Source organism: Argopecten irradians, chromosome 1, assembly GCF_041381155.1.
Source record: "Argopecten irradians isolate NY chromosome 1, Ai_NY, whole genome shotgun sequence".
NCBI lineage: Eukaryota > Metazoa > Mollusca > Bivalvia > Pectinida > Pectinidae > Argopecten > Argopecten irradians.
In genome coordinates this window covers 11,979,807-11,997,945 of record NC_091134.1, presented here as the reverse complement: position 1 = coordinate 11,997,945, position 18,139 = coordinate 11,979,807, and the positions used below count along the sequence as shown (strand labels likewise).

Genomic DNA, 18,139 nt, shown 5'->3' with positions numbered 1-18,139 from the left:
CAAAAATAGGTTCATGGAAATCCCCTTTTGGGCACAAGATTTCATAGAGAGATGGATGTTTCGGGGCCTGCTGATTGGGTATTCAGGGCGCATCAGTTTCAAATGTTTAATGTGTGGGTTGGGCAATACCTTTAGATAGATGTAAAATATGTAAAGAATTTTTAAAACTCTATCAAGTTACCAAGTGTGTTTCTGACAGGGGGAAATGATCAATATTGGATTTCATGAATATCTTGGTCAATTTTTGGTGCGGAATTCAACATGAAATAGCACCCGTACATAAAAGTTTAGCAAGATGGTAGATCCCTATTTCTTTGTATTCACATGTATGCGAGATGTCATTATTCAAAAACTCCATTTAACCTGGACAGCGCCAAACGTTAACATATCGTATATAGGGAAATCATTTGGTTCTCCGGTCTCTATAATGTGTTACATCCATGTTCTAGAAAGTCTTTTATATGACACAAAGTCGCATTTAATAATGTATTGGTCAACATGGCAAGACTAATGCTATCAAAAGGTAAGAGACGGCAAAATGTTGGAGTTAATAAGACAATGACGTCTCCGCAGGTTATTAAAGCTGTCATGAATGTCTTTCATTGCGTTGTGTCTAGTCAATAGTCGAATTAAAGTTGGTTCAACATTACCGGTGCTTGCACGAGTGTGCAGAGGGAACGAAAAAACTACATACCATCGGAGAAACATCGGACCATGTGGTCGGTGGTGGGTTCGTAATGGTCTGGGTTTTGTTACTTGTTTTTGTAGGTTGAATCTCTACTGAACGATCTCCAATACCAGAATATCATCTTAGAAAGAGTATTACTCCCCCAATTTTGACAACCATTAACTAACATCCCGGAGTGCTTCAAAGGCTTAGCTTATTTGACCCCTGTGACCTTGAAAGTAGGTCAAGGTCATTCATTTTCACAGCTTAGGTAGCCCTTCATTCCAGCATGCAACAGACAAAATATGAGCACATTGGGCTTTTAGGTTGGTAAGAAGAAGTTGTTCAAATATTTTAGCCTATTTGACCCTTGTGACCTTGAAAGTAGTCGAGGTAATTCATTTTCGCAACTTTGGTAGCCTTTTATCCTAGCATGCCATAGCTTAAATATGAGTACTTCGGGGCCTTACGATTATCGAGAAGAAGTCGTTCAAAGATTTTCGCTTTTTTACCCCTGTGACCTTGAAAGTGGGTCAAGGTTATTCATTTCCACAATATTGGTAGCTCCTCATCCCAGCATGCTACAGGCTTAATATGAGTACTTTAGGCCTAACGTATATTATTTGTTGGAATGAAATTAAATCTCTAATTTTTATAATGACCTTACTTATTAAGCCATCTTATTTTGCAATTTCGTAAAGTTGTTTTCCTGCATTTCTTCATGTCTTAATTTAACAATATCTGTGTTTAAGTAAATTAATTGAGACACTATATGTACCATTATATCCTAAAAATCAACAAATAATGTATACAAAACAGGTTGTTTGTTTATTGGTAAATTTGAAGTTTGTCTGTATCTAAAATGAAATAGCGTGGTGCCTAAATTTTGACGCTGTGTACAGTAGACCCTCGATAATCCGGACACCTTCGTTCTGTCCCCCAGATGGAGTTTCGGATTTCGAATTTCCGGACTAGTGAGTATAAATAACGTTATGGAAATCCGTTCCCTGGCATTCGGTCCGAATTATGAGTTTTCCGGAATATCGGCGTCGGTATTATTGCGGTTCCATTGTATATGTAAAGCCTGCAAAGACCTAGGTGATTACAAATCGTCACATGCACATATCCTACCTCGTCTTATCGACTGGCTCCCGTAGTTTAGCCATAGTAGCCAGGGCTATACTCTTGATATTTTCTAGGACATTTTCAAAGTATTTATCAGAATGGAAATAAACCTGAAAGTAAAAAAACAAATCATTAGTCAGGATAATCATTGATTTTACTAGGATTTATACGGCGGTAAACTCAATCAGTAGTCTAGAAATGTCTTCTTAGCTGTCTGTGTTGAGTCACTTGATGCACTAAGTACTTACATTTCTGTAGTCCTCGTCCAGAGCTGTGTCGTTTAGGATGTAGGGCGGGTAACCGATCGTTTCCACTATCGCATCAGCCTGTTAAACATAAAATATCGAAATAGGAAACAAAACAAACCAACAGGCAAACTCCCACAAACGGCTTAATGCTAACTACTAACAGGCTGCGGCGTCTTTGATCATCGTCAAAATTGTTTTAATTGTGAGTGACGTCTGGTAGTGTTTTCAGTTTACATCTAACGAGATATGGGTATTGGTATCATTAGTAAAACCTTTTTCCATTTCTGACCATATTTATAGGCAAATGATATTAAATTTGATGTTAAATACACTGTGTATATAATTGATGAAGTGAACTGTATAATCCTGAGGCGATATATTACATAGAAACGTGTGTGTTTTATAAAGATTACTTTTTCAGATTTTGGTTTTAGAAATCTATATGTATTAATTCACCTTTTCTTCTGCTACTTTGCGAGTGTACTCGTCCATCCAGTCGACTTCATGTAGGAGCTCGTTGAAAGCGATCCTGATGTCATGTATCATATCAAGTGCCTTTGGAAAAAATACCGTTATACTAGAGAATATAATTCAGTTACACAGGACAATCATATACAGTTATCGACCTATTTTCATGTGGATACGGTGAGTTGTCAACCCGAGTAAGTGATATATCCCGAGGTCAGAGGCGGCCGAGGGTTATATCATTTTCGAAGGTTGATAACTCACTGTATTCACATGAAAATAGGTCGATAATTGTTTTATTATAGGACATTTACATGATATTAACTCAGCTCTTCAAAAAGACTTTACTGTAATAAACGGTATGATATTTGCAAATGTTCTATATACAAAGGTAGTTTATCCATTACATGTAGTATATGGTAAATATCCAAATGCCTCTCGCTAATGTTTAAGTCTGGTAGAACCGGAATATTTTATCGTTGCATCAACTGCTTGTCTTGGCATTCTTGAACGTTTTCCACAAAATTGAAGATTTCAGTTGATCATCGTTGATGGCAGTAAACTTGCTGCCTTCCGCCACATGTTCCCGACTATAATAATGACGTCACACTAGATTATCCCGACGTCGTTGAATTAGGAAATTCACATTAAGCTACATTTTTGGTACGACTCGACGTCAAAAATAATTATGAAGTCACATACATGTATATAGGGAGTTTACCTTGATCTATTTTTGACACAGGTTACTGGACTCGCGAAAGATATTTGGTCTGTGTCCAGTAATCTCGCGTGAATTTCGTCGCCTAATACGCGGATTCCGGGATACAAGGAACTCTTCTGGGTAGGAGGTAGAAAACGTTTAATGGTCATGTGACCGCGAAAAAATTAGGGCACTTTTTTTCCGTCATGGCGGTGACACTTAGGCAGAGAATATCAATGTCCTGGCAAAGGTCATAGTCGGTAATACTTGCTCGATAACGGAACTAAGATAAACTGTTATGTTTTGTGTTTCTTATTTGTTATCGATTTTTGGGAAAATGCACCAAGGTAAGTTATGAAATATTTGTGAGTGAGACGTCAGATACCGCTGATTTCCAACTGCTAGGCGACAGCTCCATTTGATGCCGTAATTTACATGTCATTTTCGTATAAAGTGTCTAAATTCAATTTTCGTGCATATTTAGATTAAATTTAATACAATATGTTCTGATAATTAATGTTAAATGTTCTATCATGATATGTAATTTTCCACCCGTGTTCAATCATTACATATGACGCCATTTTGTTTCAAATGTGCCCTAAATTAAGTCACGTGGTGATGAAAGTCACATGACTAAACTGACTGAATGTTGTATCCCGGAATCGGCGTATTCAGGGTTGATATCGCAGTTGATGAATACTTTTAAGATCAAAATACAGCAAAAACGCCAGTCATATTATAATACGATTTAGTTCAAAATCACTTCCCTATCATATTATATATATATTTATTTAAACAGTTTGCTAACATAGGTTTTGTTACATAGATGATGCATCATACTTGTAACTCAGGCTGATAGATCGCCATGCATTTAAGCATCATTTGCGTCAGATTTGAATCTGTGCAATGTTACTAAATTTTACTTACCACTTTCTTTGCCAGTTCGTCAAAATGTTGTTGCACAAACAACCGGCCGACAGCGTTTCCCATGTTGTCGTTCACATAACTAACACAATCGCGCCATCTGGACCGTTCCACTTCAGATCCATATATTTGCTGTTCAGATGAAAAAGTATTCATTTAATTTTTTACATTAAATATAATGAGATTTTGTATAGATACACAATGATCACAATGATGATGAGGAGGATGTATAGGAGGAAGAGGAGGATGTATGAATCTGTATTGTATGAAAATTTGAAAGAGCGTTATAACAAGAGTGAGGATGACTTCCTTAATGTACCTACTCGATGATACTCCTTTCTTAGATCTCTGTATTTGGCGGGCAGATTCATCATTCTGTTCATCATTATCCTCCAGATCAAGTAATTTGCCAGCGTTCTGCAAAAAGACTGACATGTTTGCTACCGAACTTGATCACTTATAGTAATTTGAATAGTTTGTGATGTGACTAGTAGTTATTTGACATCCTTTTAAAAAACAAGCATATAACACTACAGATAATCTTTAAAATAAACCAGTGTTACATGATAATAACAGAAAGGATAAACCAGCTGCTAAATTCAAAACATAATGTTATATTATACATGAAATAATATACAGATATATTTTAAGATATTGGTAAATGGTGGTGGTACAAGAATAATACACAAGTTGAAATTGTTACGTATCCGTATAATAATGCTTGTGTATTATCCTGAATCCTTCCAGGTTCCGAACTTATACTGTTTAAAATTACACAATAATGAATGTCATCGTTAGTTTCAAGGCAGTAAATCGACACAATGTGTTGTATCAGTCCATAGATTAAGTCACAATACCTCCCACAATCAAATATGATAGCGCTTTGTACAATTCTTGACAATGCATAAACTAGTTTCATAACTCTAATAACAGTTCTGATTATCCCTTGCATTGCTGGAGTATATTATGCTTGTATAGTTACAACGTACACGTAAATCATAATTCAAAAATACTGCAGAACCTTCTTACTTCTACAAAGATCTTCCAGAGAGGTAGTTGACCTTAATACGATAAATGACCCCAGGAGGTATTGATTATATAGCAACAAGAGTTATCTTCCTTATTTAATTACTGTATCCAAAAGTTCGAGGTAAGAATCAATGCTAAATATTCTCAATGGCGGAATCATTTCTCTGATGTTTGCATTTTTTTTTCAAGTAATAACAAGCTGGATTGTCAATTTGTTCAGTACCTTCTCGCACCAAAACAGCACCAACACCTACATCGTTGGCATCAACCAACAGTTAAAACATCACATTTCTGTAAAGTAGTGGGCGGTAGTTCGTGCCAATATATGAAACACTAACTATGCTACAGCAGTAATATGTAAAAGTAATGATGGTTACTACGAGTAATACCATACAAAGCTCTGTGTACAACCCGTGAAATATTTGTTATAAGACAGATGACTGACTGTAATACACTAGGTGAAGGGAGACAACCCCTATTAAAACAGAGCGCAAAACCTGACAGCCCTTCACATCATTGAACAAGAACAACGACTGCCTGTCGCTATACGGGTATGCCGACACACACTGTATAGTCACTGCTGGCTACGAGTGTGAGGCTTCTTGGAAAAACCAATTTACCTAGAAAAAATACCCACCTGGCCAATTTTATTATAGTTTCTTCAAATCTATTAGGCCTCTTTGAAACGCAAGTTCTAAAAATAGATTATCCCAGGGTCTTCCAACAGGGGAACCACTTCCTGTTTGTCACTTCCTTTTTGCCACATCCTTTCATATTTCTATGGCCAAAACCAGAAAAGAAGGGAGATAAACGGGGAGGCGGGTAGGAAATCACATTGGCCAGCTAAGTACTTTCCTATGTAAAATTGGTTTACAAGAAAAAGCTCAATTTACCTCCCGTGAAAAAAGTTAAATGACCAATTTCAATAGCGAATTCGTCTCTCGCAAACAGTAACCAAAGAGATCATAGCTGGAAATAAATTTGATAAAAGTGTGGCTTTTAAGACATCACCAACATCCACATGGATCGGGTAGACAAAAGGCACCAAAATGGGCAAACCACAAACTGAACTGCCACCAAGGGCCAAGTCCTAATATGATGAGGACAAAAAAAAAAAAATGAATGGCCATGCTAAATAGCAGTGGACATTAGGTTTTCAGAAGGAGCCAAATAAGCAATACCCTCTTAGATGATAGGGCACAACCATCATAGAATGGTAGTCGATGAAATATCTGTAATGCCTTACTGAGAAAAAAGTCAGGAATGAGAATTCCATATCCCCCGTTTTGTGTAGGTAGTACAGAAAGCCATAGATAAAACAAAGCACTGACTCTTGACGACTTAAATGACTAAGGAAAGGAATGTGTATTGTCTGAGAAAAATCTTAACTCTTAACTCTTATATTAGTTAAAACGTTGAATATCACTCTTCAACAGCCTAAAGTTTAATATTGGCAATAACCGATCAATAACCTTAAATGTTTCCTAGAGAAAGGACCTCATCCTTGAAAAGATGCAATCAAGGAAAGTTGCTGAAATAGGATAAGCTTCCTTACTGATACACAAACCCGGGAGTCGAACATGACAGGACAGAAGACCTTATTGCTCTGGTAATGCGTGAGGCAATCACTCGAGAAAAGCTCTCCTGAGTGAGCTGTAAGAAGGTAGCCTCGATGTGAGGAAGTGTAGTCTATCAGGAGAAGGATGAAGCTGACAAGACCTTAGCTTATATATTGAAGGTATGGTAACCTTATCGTAGATGTCTACACCAGTAGCTGGAGTTGATAAGGAAACCATTGTTGAAGAGGCCTCTTAGGGTCATAGAAGCAAGGAACAAGATTCCTTGCTATTTTGGAACACAATAAGACCCATTACATTGAATGGAGGGAACGCAAAAGCTAGAATCTCTAACCAGTCCTAAGATATTGCATCCAGAGCTAGCCACAAATGCAGTTCATTTTATTGGGAGGATGGCCGACAGACAACATCAATGAATGATGCTTTAACAAGAAGTCCATGGGCCTAAACGGTCATCTCACTATTGGCACAATACAGCACCTCAAAGGATATAATAGTAGTTAACAATCAAGGCGATACAAAAGCGGTTGCCCTTTTTATTAGGGTTTTTATGTATACATATGTAATTGCAAGGGGTCGTCGAAGTAGATGTGAACATCAACTACGCGACTACGCAAGTAATCCATTACTGCTAGAAGTAATTGAGGAACACCAAATGGAAAGTGGTCAGATCAAGATCAAGAAATTCCAAGATGACCGTTTGGTAGGTAAATGGAATATGCTTCCATATAGTTGATAGACAAGGCACCCATCTTCAGAGACACATGGCGATGATGTCATGGAGTGTATCCGTATTGAAGTGTGGTTAAATCACACAATGATTGAGGACACTAAAGTCTATAATAGGCTTCTAGGAGCTGGGGACTAAGAAGATCCGGGATTAGACAACTGCACTGATTTCCACCAGATATATCCCCAATACTGCACTTAGTTAGGAGAGTATCTATCTCCAAACTGGCAAAGTTTGAGAAAAAAGATAAGGCATAAGGGACACATGAAAAGGGATACTAAGGCCCTCGTTACACGAAACGACTCAGGATTCTATTATTTCCTACACTAAGAGAGTAAATAAGAATACAGTCAATACCGATGTGCTGTGCGACTCTTGAGAGGGCACAACCGAGGAAAAAGAAATCTTCTCTGTTCAGTCAGCCCGTGTTTTCAAGGATAGACCATGTATGTTCTAATGCAAACAGCTTGAAGTAAAGGGCTGTGGTGGCAGCACATGACCAGCTCCGGAGAACTCTTGTTTTTGCGTTTCTGAGCCTAGCCTAAAACTACGCATGTTCCGTAGATTCGAATGACAGAAACCTTATCTTGCAGAAACTGGTCCAAAACATAAGGTAGGCATGTGACTACAATCTTCTCTGTAGGATTAGCTAAGAACCAATTCTTGATCCTGATCGGTTAGACCAGACACAGTGGACGAGACAGGAGTGAACAAGTCTATAATGGCCAGTGTATGGAAAGCTAAGCAATGATGTTCAGACTTTGTTCCTTTTCGAAAAGTTTACCATATAAATACACATTAAGGTCCAACATGCTGAATCTCTTCTAAGGGAGATAACAGATGGAGACAACATGAGCCACAAGCCATATATGTATAAGGTGCAAGGTCAACTTCTTACTGATTCCTTGTGCCAGCATTGCAGGCAAGCTACTACTGGTCCCGTCCCTCGGGTATGATACTGACCAAGGCAAGACTTCTACCTTTCAGTGCCATTACCTACTACCTTGTCGATGTTAACAGCTCGACATTCAGGACCAAATGATGAACAATCCGGCAGCTCACAGCCTCTTATACTGTGAGAGAAAGTAGCATCCCTTGCGGTAATCCTGGAAATCATCTCGGAACTCCTCAAGTGTAATATGAGGTGTAAAGTACTCAAAGTCATCGAAACGCTTACATTGTATGCTGCCCTAACAATTAAGCTTCTGACTAACGTTAACAATAACAGCACACGTACAATAACGCACCCATGCTACACATTGAATAGGGCTAAGACATATTTTATGTTAACCAGCTTATTTTCGAAACGATATGATTTCGCGTTTTCTAGCTCAATGACTTGTTCACGGCTATTTAGGCTCGCGATTTACAGCTACTCTGAAATCAGTCTATATAATGTTTGTAAACAAACAAAGGAGAATCCATATTTTTTCTTATCCAAGCTAGACAGACTTATCGTTATAATATAGCTTGATTTAATGGTGAACCAATAATCGAACGCCGTCTAATTGCATAAAGCATACACGATCAATCATGAACAATGTGTTTCCGTGTATGAACTTGATACGCAATTAAGATAATTTGTAAACACAGACTGACACACTGGCCTAATTGTACATTCTACCTTGTAACGCTAATAAATTGGCACTGATACAGCGACGTTCCTCGACCGTATAGGCGTAACATGTAATCTACATGCTTTCACTAAGTGAGTGAGGAAATGAATGCTCACGGGAATACATAATTAAAACAATTAGATAATGTAAAAAATCTATGATTTTGCCTAGTCACTGCTAAATAGATTTCATACTACACAAGTATTTACCACTAAATGTTTAGTAAGTGTTTAATCTGGAATGTTATAGGAATGACATCATCAAAATGATAAATACTAAATGTAAAAATAAATATTGAGTTTCTCCAACAAGTGACTGTTGTTTATTAAGCTTATCAAACTCGAGTTAGTTGATTTTTTTATTCTGAAAAATACACGCGCTTTCTTTTCGAAATTAAAAATTAACTAACGATAGTTTAGATAAATATAATTAATAACAGTCACGCGTCGGAGAACTTGTTTCTCCGATAACTTAGATATCTCCATCGTACAGTGCTGATCAGTGATTTCGTTTAATTTCTGGGAATATCCCATCGCATAAAACAAAATATCTTTCCGCTATAAAAAAAATGGCTAAATAGAGAACCAATATTCTGATATTAATTAAGATTATGTTTACACATCCCAATGCACTGGAGTATGTAAACATAATCGATAACCAAATACTAGGTAGTTTATCGCATGACTTGTCCATTGTGAACCATGCATAGCTATGGGATAAAAATGCATATTTTCTCCTATTGATTATTACACAAATGCTGTTCATAAATTCACCAACTCGATAATTGAGTTGTCGTTGTGATTTCATTTCACGGCTGAATTAACGATAACATTGACACATATTGCATAAAAGAAAAAGAAATTTCATAACGGGTAAGTTACCTTCCAGGAGTTTCGTTGATAATTTCCACCATTTGTTTAAGGTACTCAGGGGCGTAAACTACGACCTCTTCCAACTCAGTGATAGTAATGTTCACCTGGTCAAAGATCGCTCTCAGGTATCGCATCCATTCAAACTGTGACGAAACACAGGTAAAATAATGTCAATAAAAGGGGATGTTATAGATTTACAAAGTATCTGGGATATTTTTTAAGTAGAAAAGAAGAGAGTTTACACAGTAAATTTGTTTAATGTAGTCTCTTAACAATAGATGGCACATTATTTAGTGGACATCACTAGTGTGTACCTCTTGAACAATTAAAACGCTCAAATTCCTATACTTTTGACCTTGAGAGAATTTACAAGCACTGTTTTACTAAAATAAGAATCCACAAAACTTTTACTCAAAGTTATATTTTATGCAGATTTCACTGTAACGAAATTAAACATTTGGTATTTAAACATTCACAACTTGATGATTTAGTTCCCCAAAAGCATATGTCGGCCTATACGAGGGCCGGAATCTAGGGACCACATACCCCTAGATTTTATTAAAGCGCCTTCAATCACCGCCATGTTCAGTGACTTCGGGTTTTGTCGGATTCCGAATAGTATCACGTGACAGACGTCAACCTGCACGTGGTGAGCCAGGTAACTAACGTAAGCGCACATATGTTTGTTAACGTTTTCCTTCTGGCTAATATGAGCAAATCATGCTGGTATTTGTCCACAGAATGAGTATTTGAAACAACAAATTCACACATTGCCGTAAAATATTGTGTTTGTATCAAATATTGTAATGTGCGAGCATAATTTTGTTTGTAGATCCAGTCTGCTGAGATCTACCAAATGTTTTGTTTATGAAAAAAATGTTAACATTTCTCTTGGTTTCACAACTCTCGTGTTACTTCTAGATTGCCGCGATGATGTTCGGAAGAGTTCGGAATGGTTCGGCATCATTCGAGCCTAATTTTCACGTGTACACGTTAAAAAGATTTTTTTTATTTTTGTAATTTAAAATACTTACAGTTCTGCAACTTTATAAAAAGTGGTAAAATTATAAAGTTTAAAACTCAGATAGACGGAGAAAAATATGTATAACACTTAAACATTTTTCACTATGACAAAAAAATCGAAAGTTATAGATCATACAACTTTAAAGAATGACTGTCCATATAAACCTCCTATGCAATTTTTTGTCCGAGATACGTAAATGAAAACACTAAGTCTTATGGATATATGCATGCTGATGTACGGTAACCGTCTTACATGTACGGTAAATGTAATTTATGTTTTATAATAAACATTGGTGTCGTTGCAAGGACTATAAATACGACTAGCATTTCCGTTGACAAAATATGATCGTTGTAACAAAAGTGTATATTGCATGATATAAGATCTGACCAATGATACCTTGCCCACTCAGATGTTCCTATTTGTTTTCGAATGTTATCTTTTTGACATGAAAGCTTCCCCTAACATCGCCCCCTACCCATGTGTAACTTACTCCTGGTACGATTTGTTGGAGCTCCATCACTGTCATCCTGTTGTACAATTTCTCATTATCTCTCCGATCTACCTGGGGAACTGTGATCTGTTATATATAGAAACATAAAGGCAATGTAATATGATTATTAAAATAAATATCTTGTTATCCTTGCATATAACGTCAATGTTGATGCTTACCCAATATGACGCAGTAAAAATGTCGAAATAACTTATGAGTCATAAATTTACTAAGAGGCCTATGGGACTTAACGGTCATCTGACTATTGGCACAATACAACACCTCAAATAGAAAAGAAGTGGCAAACAACTAAGGAAATGCAAAAAAAAAACTCTTTAAAAAGAAGAAGTTCTGGTTCCGATATATTAGACCTTGCATGAAGGGCATGGTCATTCATTTCAATAAACATGAAGTCCCTTGATCCCCACCATGCTATATTTTCAATTTCATAAGAAGTTGTTTAAAGATTTTAGCCTATCTGATCAGTGCCCTTGAATGAATTCCAAGGTCATTCGTTTGAATAAACGTGGTAGCTCTTCATCCCAGCATGTCACAGACTGAATATGAGGTATCTAGGCCTCTTAATTATTCACAAGAAGTCGGTTAAAGATCCCTGTGACCTTAAATGAATGTTAAGGTAATTCATTTGAATAAACGTGGTAGCTCTTCATCCCAGCACGCGTCACAGATTGAATATGAGGTATCTAGGCCTCTTAATTATTCACAAGAGGTCGTTTAAAGAAATTAGCCTATTTGATCCCTGTGACATTGAATGAAGATCAAGGTCATTCATTTAAACAAACTTGGTAGCCCTTCATTCCAGCATTCTACATGCCAAATATCAGTACCATAGGCATTTCGGTTATTGAGAAGAAGTCGTTTGAATGAATAGTCTACACATGGCGGACGGCGCACGACGACGGACGATGCGTGGTGACAATAGGCCAATACAATCGGGTCAGATGACCTGAAAGTTCCACAAAACAGGTAGTATAAACATACTAACAAACTAAAATTCTGTTTTAATACTTAAACATTCAGATTACAAATGTAACATAGGAATTGAGACCAAGTCCATCTCTCGGCGTCCAATATGGCTATTGGAAATGATATTTTTTAAAAACAATGACAAAAAAGGTATTATGTCTGTGAGAACGAGGGCTTTACCATAGAAAAGAACTAAAATACAGGTGTTAACTTCAAGTATCGGACATCGAGACTGTAAATAGAAGACCCGCGGCATTATCACAAGGTGAATGTGAACACTGGGTGTCTTCCTAGAGCTTCGTTACCATTTATTTAGTTTCTGAAATGGGTGACCTCACCCTTCTGATTGTCGTACTTACGTTTGCTAGTCTTATTTCAAGGTCTACCATTTCTCGAACATCGTTTTCAGCAATAGTTTTATTAGCGCCAAAAACCATTGCAACAGCCACGGCGAAATCTTCATACACTACTACATCCGGGTCGTGTCGACCTTTGGTATAATAGTCCCTGGACGGCATTCCTAGGTCGGGTTGATCAAACTATATGGTAAAAAAAGGTGTTGGTGATGCTAGGTCAGACTGATAAGATTTTGGTAAACAAACAGATGCATTTGTAGTGTAAATGTTGGTAACTTAGGCCAGCAGTATAAATGCAGCGTTGTGAATTCGTTAACCATTGGTAACATTCTAGCATAGAACATTTTCGTAAAGCTCCTTCTGTCACATGCCAATGTACATGTACGGTTATTGTTTTCACTTGTCCATTTCCATGTGTCCAATTGTTTGCCTACCTGGATTATATTGACGTTCGAGTTCTTGTCGTCTGCACTAACCCATTGGTCAACCAATATCTTGTTGTTGTACATACGTAGTTTTATGAGTAGTCCTGTCAGGTCAAACTCCTCCTCCGGCCACGTGCCATTTTCATAGGTCACAGGCCATCCCCCTAAGTCCCCGATTAAGTTAATGGCTGGCTCTAAGTCTCTTTCCTCTATCAATGCTAAAATGTGTGAAAATAAGAAAACCAATATAAATCAATCAAATATATACAAAATCTCATATTTATTGACAATCTCCCCCAGGGTGCATCGCGCTCCCCATGAATGTGGGGACCGCAATGAACTCTGGGAGATAGTAATTTATTGATTACACGAGAAAGCGAAAGAAAGGGAGAGAGAGGGGGGATTTTAATTTTCCCGATGTCTTGATTACAAAGGGACAATCTTTGGAAGATTTAATTGTAATTAATCTGAAAGATCTTGAGGCGCAGCTAGAACAAAAAAAATCAATATTGTTTAAAAATTTATTCGGTAAATAGAAATAACTTTGCACAGGGTATTTGTTAAGCGCTTACTTTCATTGATACACGAGTGGTACAGGTGTTTAGCTTTCTGTGTGGCTTCACATTCTTCAGGAGTCACCGGAGATTCCAATAAATCTACAAATAACAATTTAAGTAGAAGCATTACCCTCCGGAAATTGGTTAAATATAAAAGTTTCTACTACTACTATAGTTTTCTATAAAAAACAATACCAATGTTTTTTGAATTTGTCTACAAAAGGACACTGACCTATAACGAAAAAATATTTTTTTTAAAGGATGGAGGCTTTCATAAATGCCAGAACTTACTTTTAAGAGGCGTTGGTTCATTATCAGAAGTCATCAAAGGGCGAAGGTTCATTGCCAAAATTTACAAAAGGGCGTTGGTTCATTTCCAGAACTTACAAAAAGACGTTCGTTCATTGTCAGAACTCTTTTGCCTTTTGAAAATAACAGCTTTCAGAATCATTACCTTTAGGAGTTTTAGATATGAAATGCTGTTAAGAAAGTACGTAGTCAGGCGAAATAGATATTAAATCCCTCTGTGGCCATAAAACGTATGGTATCAACTGAGGAATCTTAACGCTATATCACGTGACGTACCTTTAAGTGTTACATGAAGCTCATCCCTTAACTTTGCAAACGTGTTGTAGCTGGGCCGATCGTCGGGTATAACATTGACTTTATTCCAAGAGCCACAAGCGTACTCAAAGAAGTTGTTGCATGGATCAACTTCCTGATTCATACCCTGTAGTAATCTAGCCGCTGAAACATTAAATTGCAATACGTCATGGTGTGATGTAAATATTAGCTTGTCTGTCACAACCATATCAGTTCCTAAAAACGATACAGAATTTAAAAAGACTTAATAAATGAACGACACATTCCTTTATCCCTGTGAAACAACAATTTCCTGTCGGTGAACATTAACTGGCCCTTTTCAATAACAGTATAATCGCAGCCCAATTTCACCAATAGTAAAATTCAAACTATAACATGGAGATGTTGCTAATGGTATAGATACCTGCTTTGACACACTCCTGTGACAGACACACTGAATTAGTGGCGGCGAGCAGAGACACGCTACCTATAGGACAAAAACATACTCTATATAATTACACACATATATGAGTAAAATACTATCTGTAAGGCTTGTAGTTTACATTTTCTTGTCGACCATTTTTTGGAATCAGGATTATCAATTCCTGTTTTATTTTATCCTACAACCTGCATACAGTATTGTATTAGTGTTTTCGGAATACACTCAGCACATTTTTGTTGTATGTTTTTTTTATTTTGCGAGTATTTTAACTGACTCTTTTTAACCATGCAGCACAAGAAACATTTTGTTTTTATTATGAATTTTATGAAAAGGAGACGCTTCAAACTATGATATTTAGAGTATATGTCAATTACAAATGTATATATTATGTTTTTTTTTAAACAATTATCATATTCAGTGGTAGGGTTGTAACGAATGGTAGGTAGGTGGTGTCCCAACAACGTTTGTACTTTATCCGCCACTGGTTGGATACTTATCCAGTTGTTTATATAAAATACGTGAAATTGACGATTCTTGGTATTTTACTTTAATCATCTGTACTGTTTCATTAAGTAAATTGTATTACCCATGATGCATGCATACATACTATTATATGTAATTATATTTTATTTGTCGTAAATAGAGTGATTGGGGTTAAGCATACTGTCGGTAGTGGATCGTCCAATCACTCTTGCACTTCGCCCACCCATTGTAATTTATATATCTTTTGTAAAATGTGTGCGACACTTGAATAAGACATTTTGTTATTATATAGTATCTACATGTGTATATGTATTCAGCACTGACGGGAAACAGTTTTATTTTAGAATTTTGGCACGTGCGGCGATTTGACTGACTTCTATATATAGCAGCTGCCGGGATGAAACATAGTTTGAAAGACGGCCACATTTGTTGACATCTTCGAGTTTGAATACGTTGTTTAAATGGTTATTGTTTTGGATAAAAGTATAAATTGTCAGTGTCTGAATATTCCAAACATTCAATCAAATAACATTGTAACTTTCTGTGTGATTATCAGTCAAGCCTGCCATAGCTCACTTTAAATATAGCTTGTACCACAGGGTACCTCTTGGTGTTATTATAAGCTTGATAAATCTCAACGTAGCTTAAAGTACAATAATTTATCTTAATAAAAATTTACAGGATCTTTCCCTACCCTGTATGTAGGACAGTGAAATCTCTACCCGAGGTGGAAATTCAGGAGTGTCGCTTCTTGACCACTTAAATCTGTAGTCTGTACATAATTATAATTGCGCAAAACTCAAAAACTTGAACTAACGAAAGCTTGAGCACATCCAGTTCTATAATTTATATATAGTATATATACTATATGTTCCTTGTTTTCTAGCCTGCTTATAGTAATGTCTTCAATAGCAGCTAGGGTAAAGCTTGATGTCACAGTTCTTCCAATACGTGTTTATGAGAGTCTTGAATTTGTTCACGGACTCGGCATTCACAATTTCCGAAGGTAAGGAGTTCCAGTCGCTGATCACTCTTATTGCAAATGAATGTTTCTGAATGTTAAGTCTCGTATGAGGTTTCAGTAATATTTTATTGTGTCCCCTTGTTCTGTGATGGTCCTATCTGGTCAGCATGCTTCAACCTCTATCACTGGTTATGTCAATTCCATTAATAATTCTGAATACTTGTAGAGCATCAGCTTTTTTTACGTCTGTACTCTAGAGATGGTAATCCAAGTTGACGTAATCGGTTTGAATAGGGTAAGTTGGAAAGTCCTTTTACTAGTTTGGTGACCTGACGTTGCACATTTTCTAGTTGCTAAATATCCTTATGAAGCAATAGACTCCAGACTGTAATATCATATTCTAACTGTGGTCGAATGACATATTTATATAATGGTGGCACCAGTTTCTGCCTTTTTAGAAGGTCCAAAATGTATATTACAGAATCCAAAACGTACAGTTTGTTGCAGAATGGCACGCCGCGGCGTACGTCACGTGTACCGTTATATAAAGAAAGATGTACGCACATTGCTGAAGTACGTATGTACATTATCCCATAAATACAAAATGATGTCGCAATATTAAGACACTTACAACAATGGTAGGATATATGCTGTAAAATTAGTCCAGTGAAGTAAGTATCCAACGACGCACTGTGTTATTAATATACATTTTCTTTCCTTTAACAGATACTTGATATTTTTTTACGTCCGCCATCTTGAGCATGAGCATTTTATGTTCGAGTGTAGAGATTCCCCTGTTTAGATAGGAAATGAGGTTTCTGCCCCTGTAATCACCCCCTACCTAAAAAAAAACATTGTTAAAATCTGTCCTACCTACGCGATTTCAAAAAGAGCTAAAACAAATATTCTATTTTTTTTTCTAACTGTATCAAATTGAAGATTTTAATCTGACTTTTCGAAAATTTGTTAAACTCGCTGCACTGTGACAAACAAACAAGATTCTAAATAATTTTGAAATAAATTTATAAAGTTAAAACAGATATTAACATATATCGTATCAAAACCATTTAAATAGTCTATTACGGGGTAAACATCAACAAAACATGTGAAAGCATGAGGACTTCCAATAGCGATGGCTATTAGGTCAAAGTTCAGCATGCGAGTGAGGTATACTTTAACTCTTTGTTAAATATATATTTTAAGACATCACAATTGTCACACAGATAACACTGTCACACAACTCAAAATATCACTTGACTCCATATTTTCCCATTAGCGTTTTCTTAAAGCGGAAACTTGCGTACTCACCATTGTCCAGATGCTCCTGTCGTACAGCCTCGATAATAATCAGAATAACAGTTATACATAGTAATACTCCACAACTGACTAGTAAGGCTACCTCCAGATATGTACGCTGTCCTACCCAACCTCTCTGGCGTCTCTGAACCATATCTGCTGGCCTGTAGAAGTTAGAGGAATGTTAAACGGGGTTAAATACTGTTCATTAAATATTGAAAATAAGTACATTTATAGTAACTTGTTTGCTTGACAAAATCGTACTGTGATTCTTTTTATGCCTACTTTCATTTATGTCCCAATTTATTAAGACAAAGATTCGTGGGCATTTGCGGTCATCTGACTATTGACACAAAACAACAAAGTCACAGTATGCAGTAGTGGCTAACAATTAAGTCGATACAAGGAGCCTTAGTTGAAGCTGTAAGATTATTAAATATTTAATGACTTTGACCTTAAAGGTAGGCAAATATCATTCACTTTAACAAACTTGGTTGCCCTTCATACTAGCATGCTGCACGCTCAATATCAGGTCTCTACGCCTCTTAGTCGTTTAAGAATTTTAGCCTATTCGACCCCT

The 18,139-nt window shown here is 36.7% G+C and overlaps 1 protein-coding gene across 5 annotated transcripts in view; it reads right to left on the bottom strand.

Annotated features, from left to right (window-relative positions):
- Nucleotides 1-18,139, bottom strand: part of LOC138317669 (neprilysin-1-like) — a 66,040-nt gene that overhangs the window by 13,100 nt on the left and 34,801 nt on the right. For all 5 annotated transcript variants that reach the window (XM_069259497.1, XM_069259487.1, XM_069259523.1 and 2 more), the window contains 13 exons: nt 17,572-17,723; nt 14,799-14,861; nt 14,378-14,539; nt 13,808-13,891; nt 13,245-13,453; nt 12,814-12,993; nt 11,468-11,554; nt 9,963-10,096; nt 4,453-4,546; nt 4,133-4,261; nt 2,497-2,595; nt 2,041-2,118; nt 1,799-1,902 (listed from right to left, as the gene is read on the bottom strand). In XM_069259497.1, coding sequence (XP_069115598.1) covers nt 1,799-1,902; nt 2,041-2,118; nt 2,497-2,595; nt 4,133-4,261; nt 4,453-4,546; nt 9,963-10,096; nt 11,468-11,554; nt 12,814-12,993; nt 13,245-13,453; nt 13,808-13,891; nt 14,378-14,539; nt 14,799-14,861; nt 17,572-17,723 — 1,575 coding nt within the window. The remainder of the gene's footprint in view (nt 1-1,798; nt 1,903-2,040; nt 2,119-2,496; nt 2,596-4,132; nt 4,262-4,452; nt 4,547-9,962; nt 10,097-11,467; nt 11,555-12,813; nt 12,994-13,244; nt 13,454-13,807; nt 13,892-14,377; nt 14,540-14,798; nt 14,862-17,571; nt 17,724-18,139) is intronic.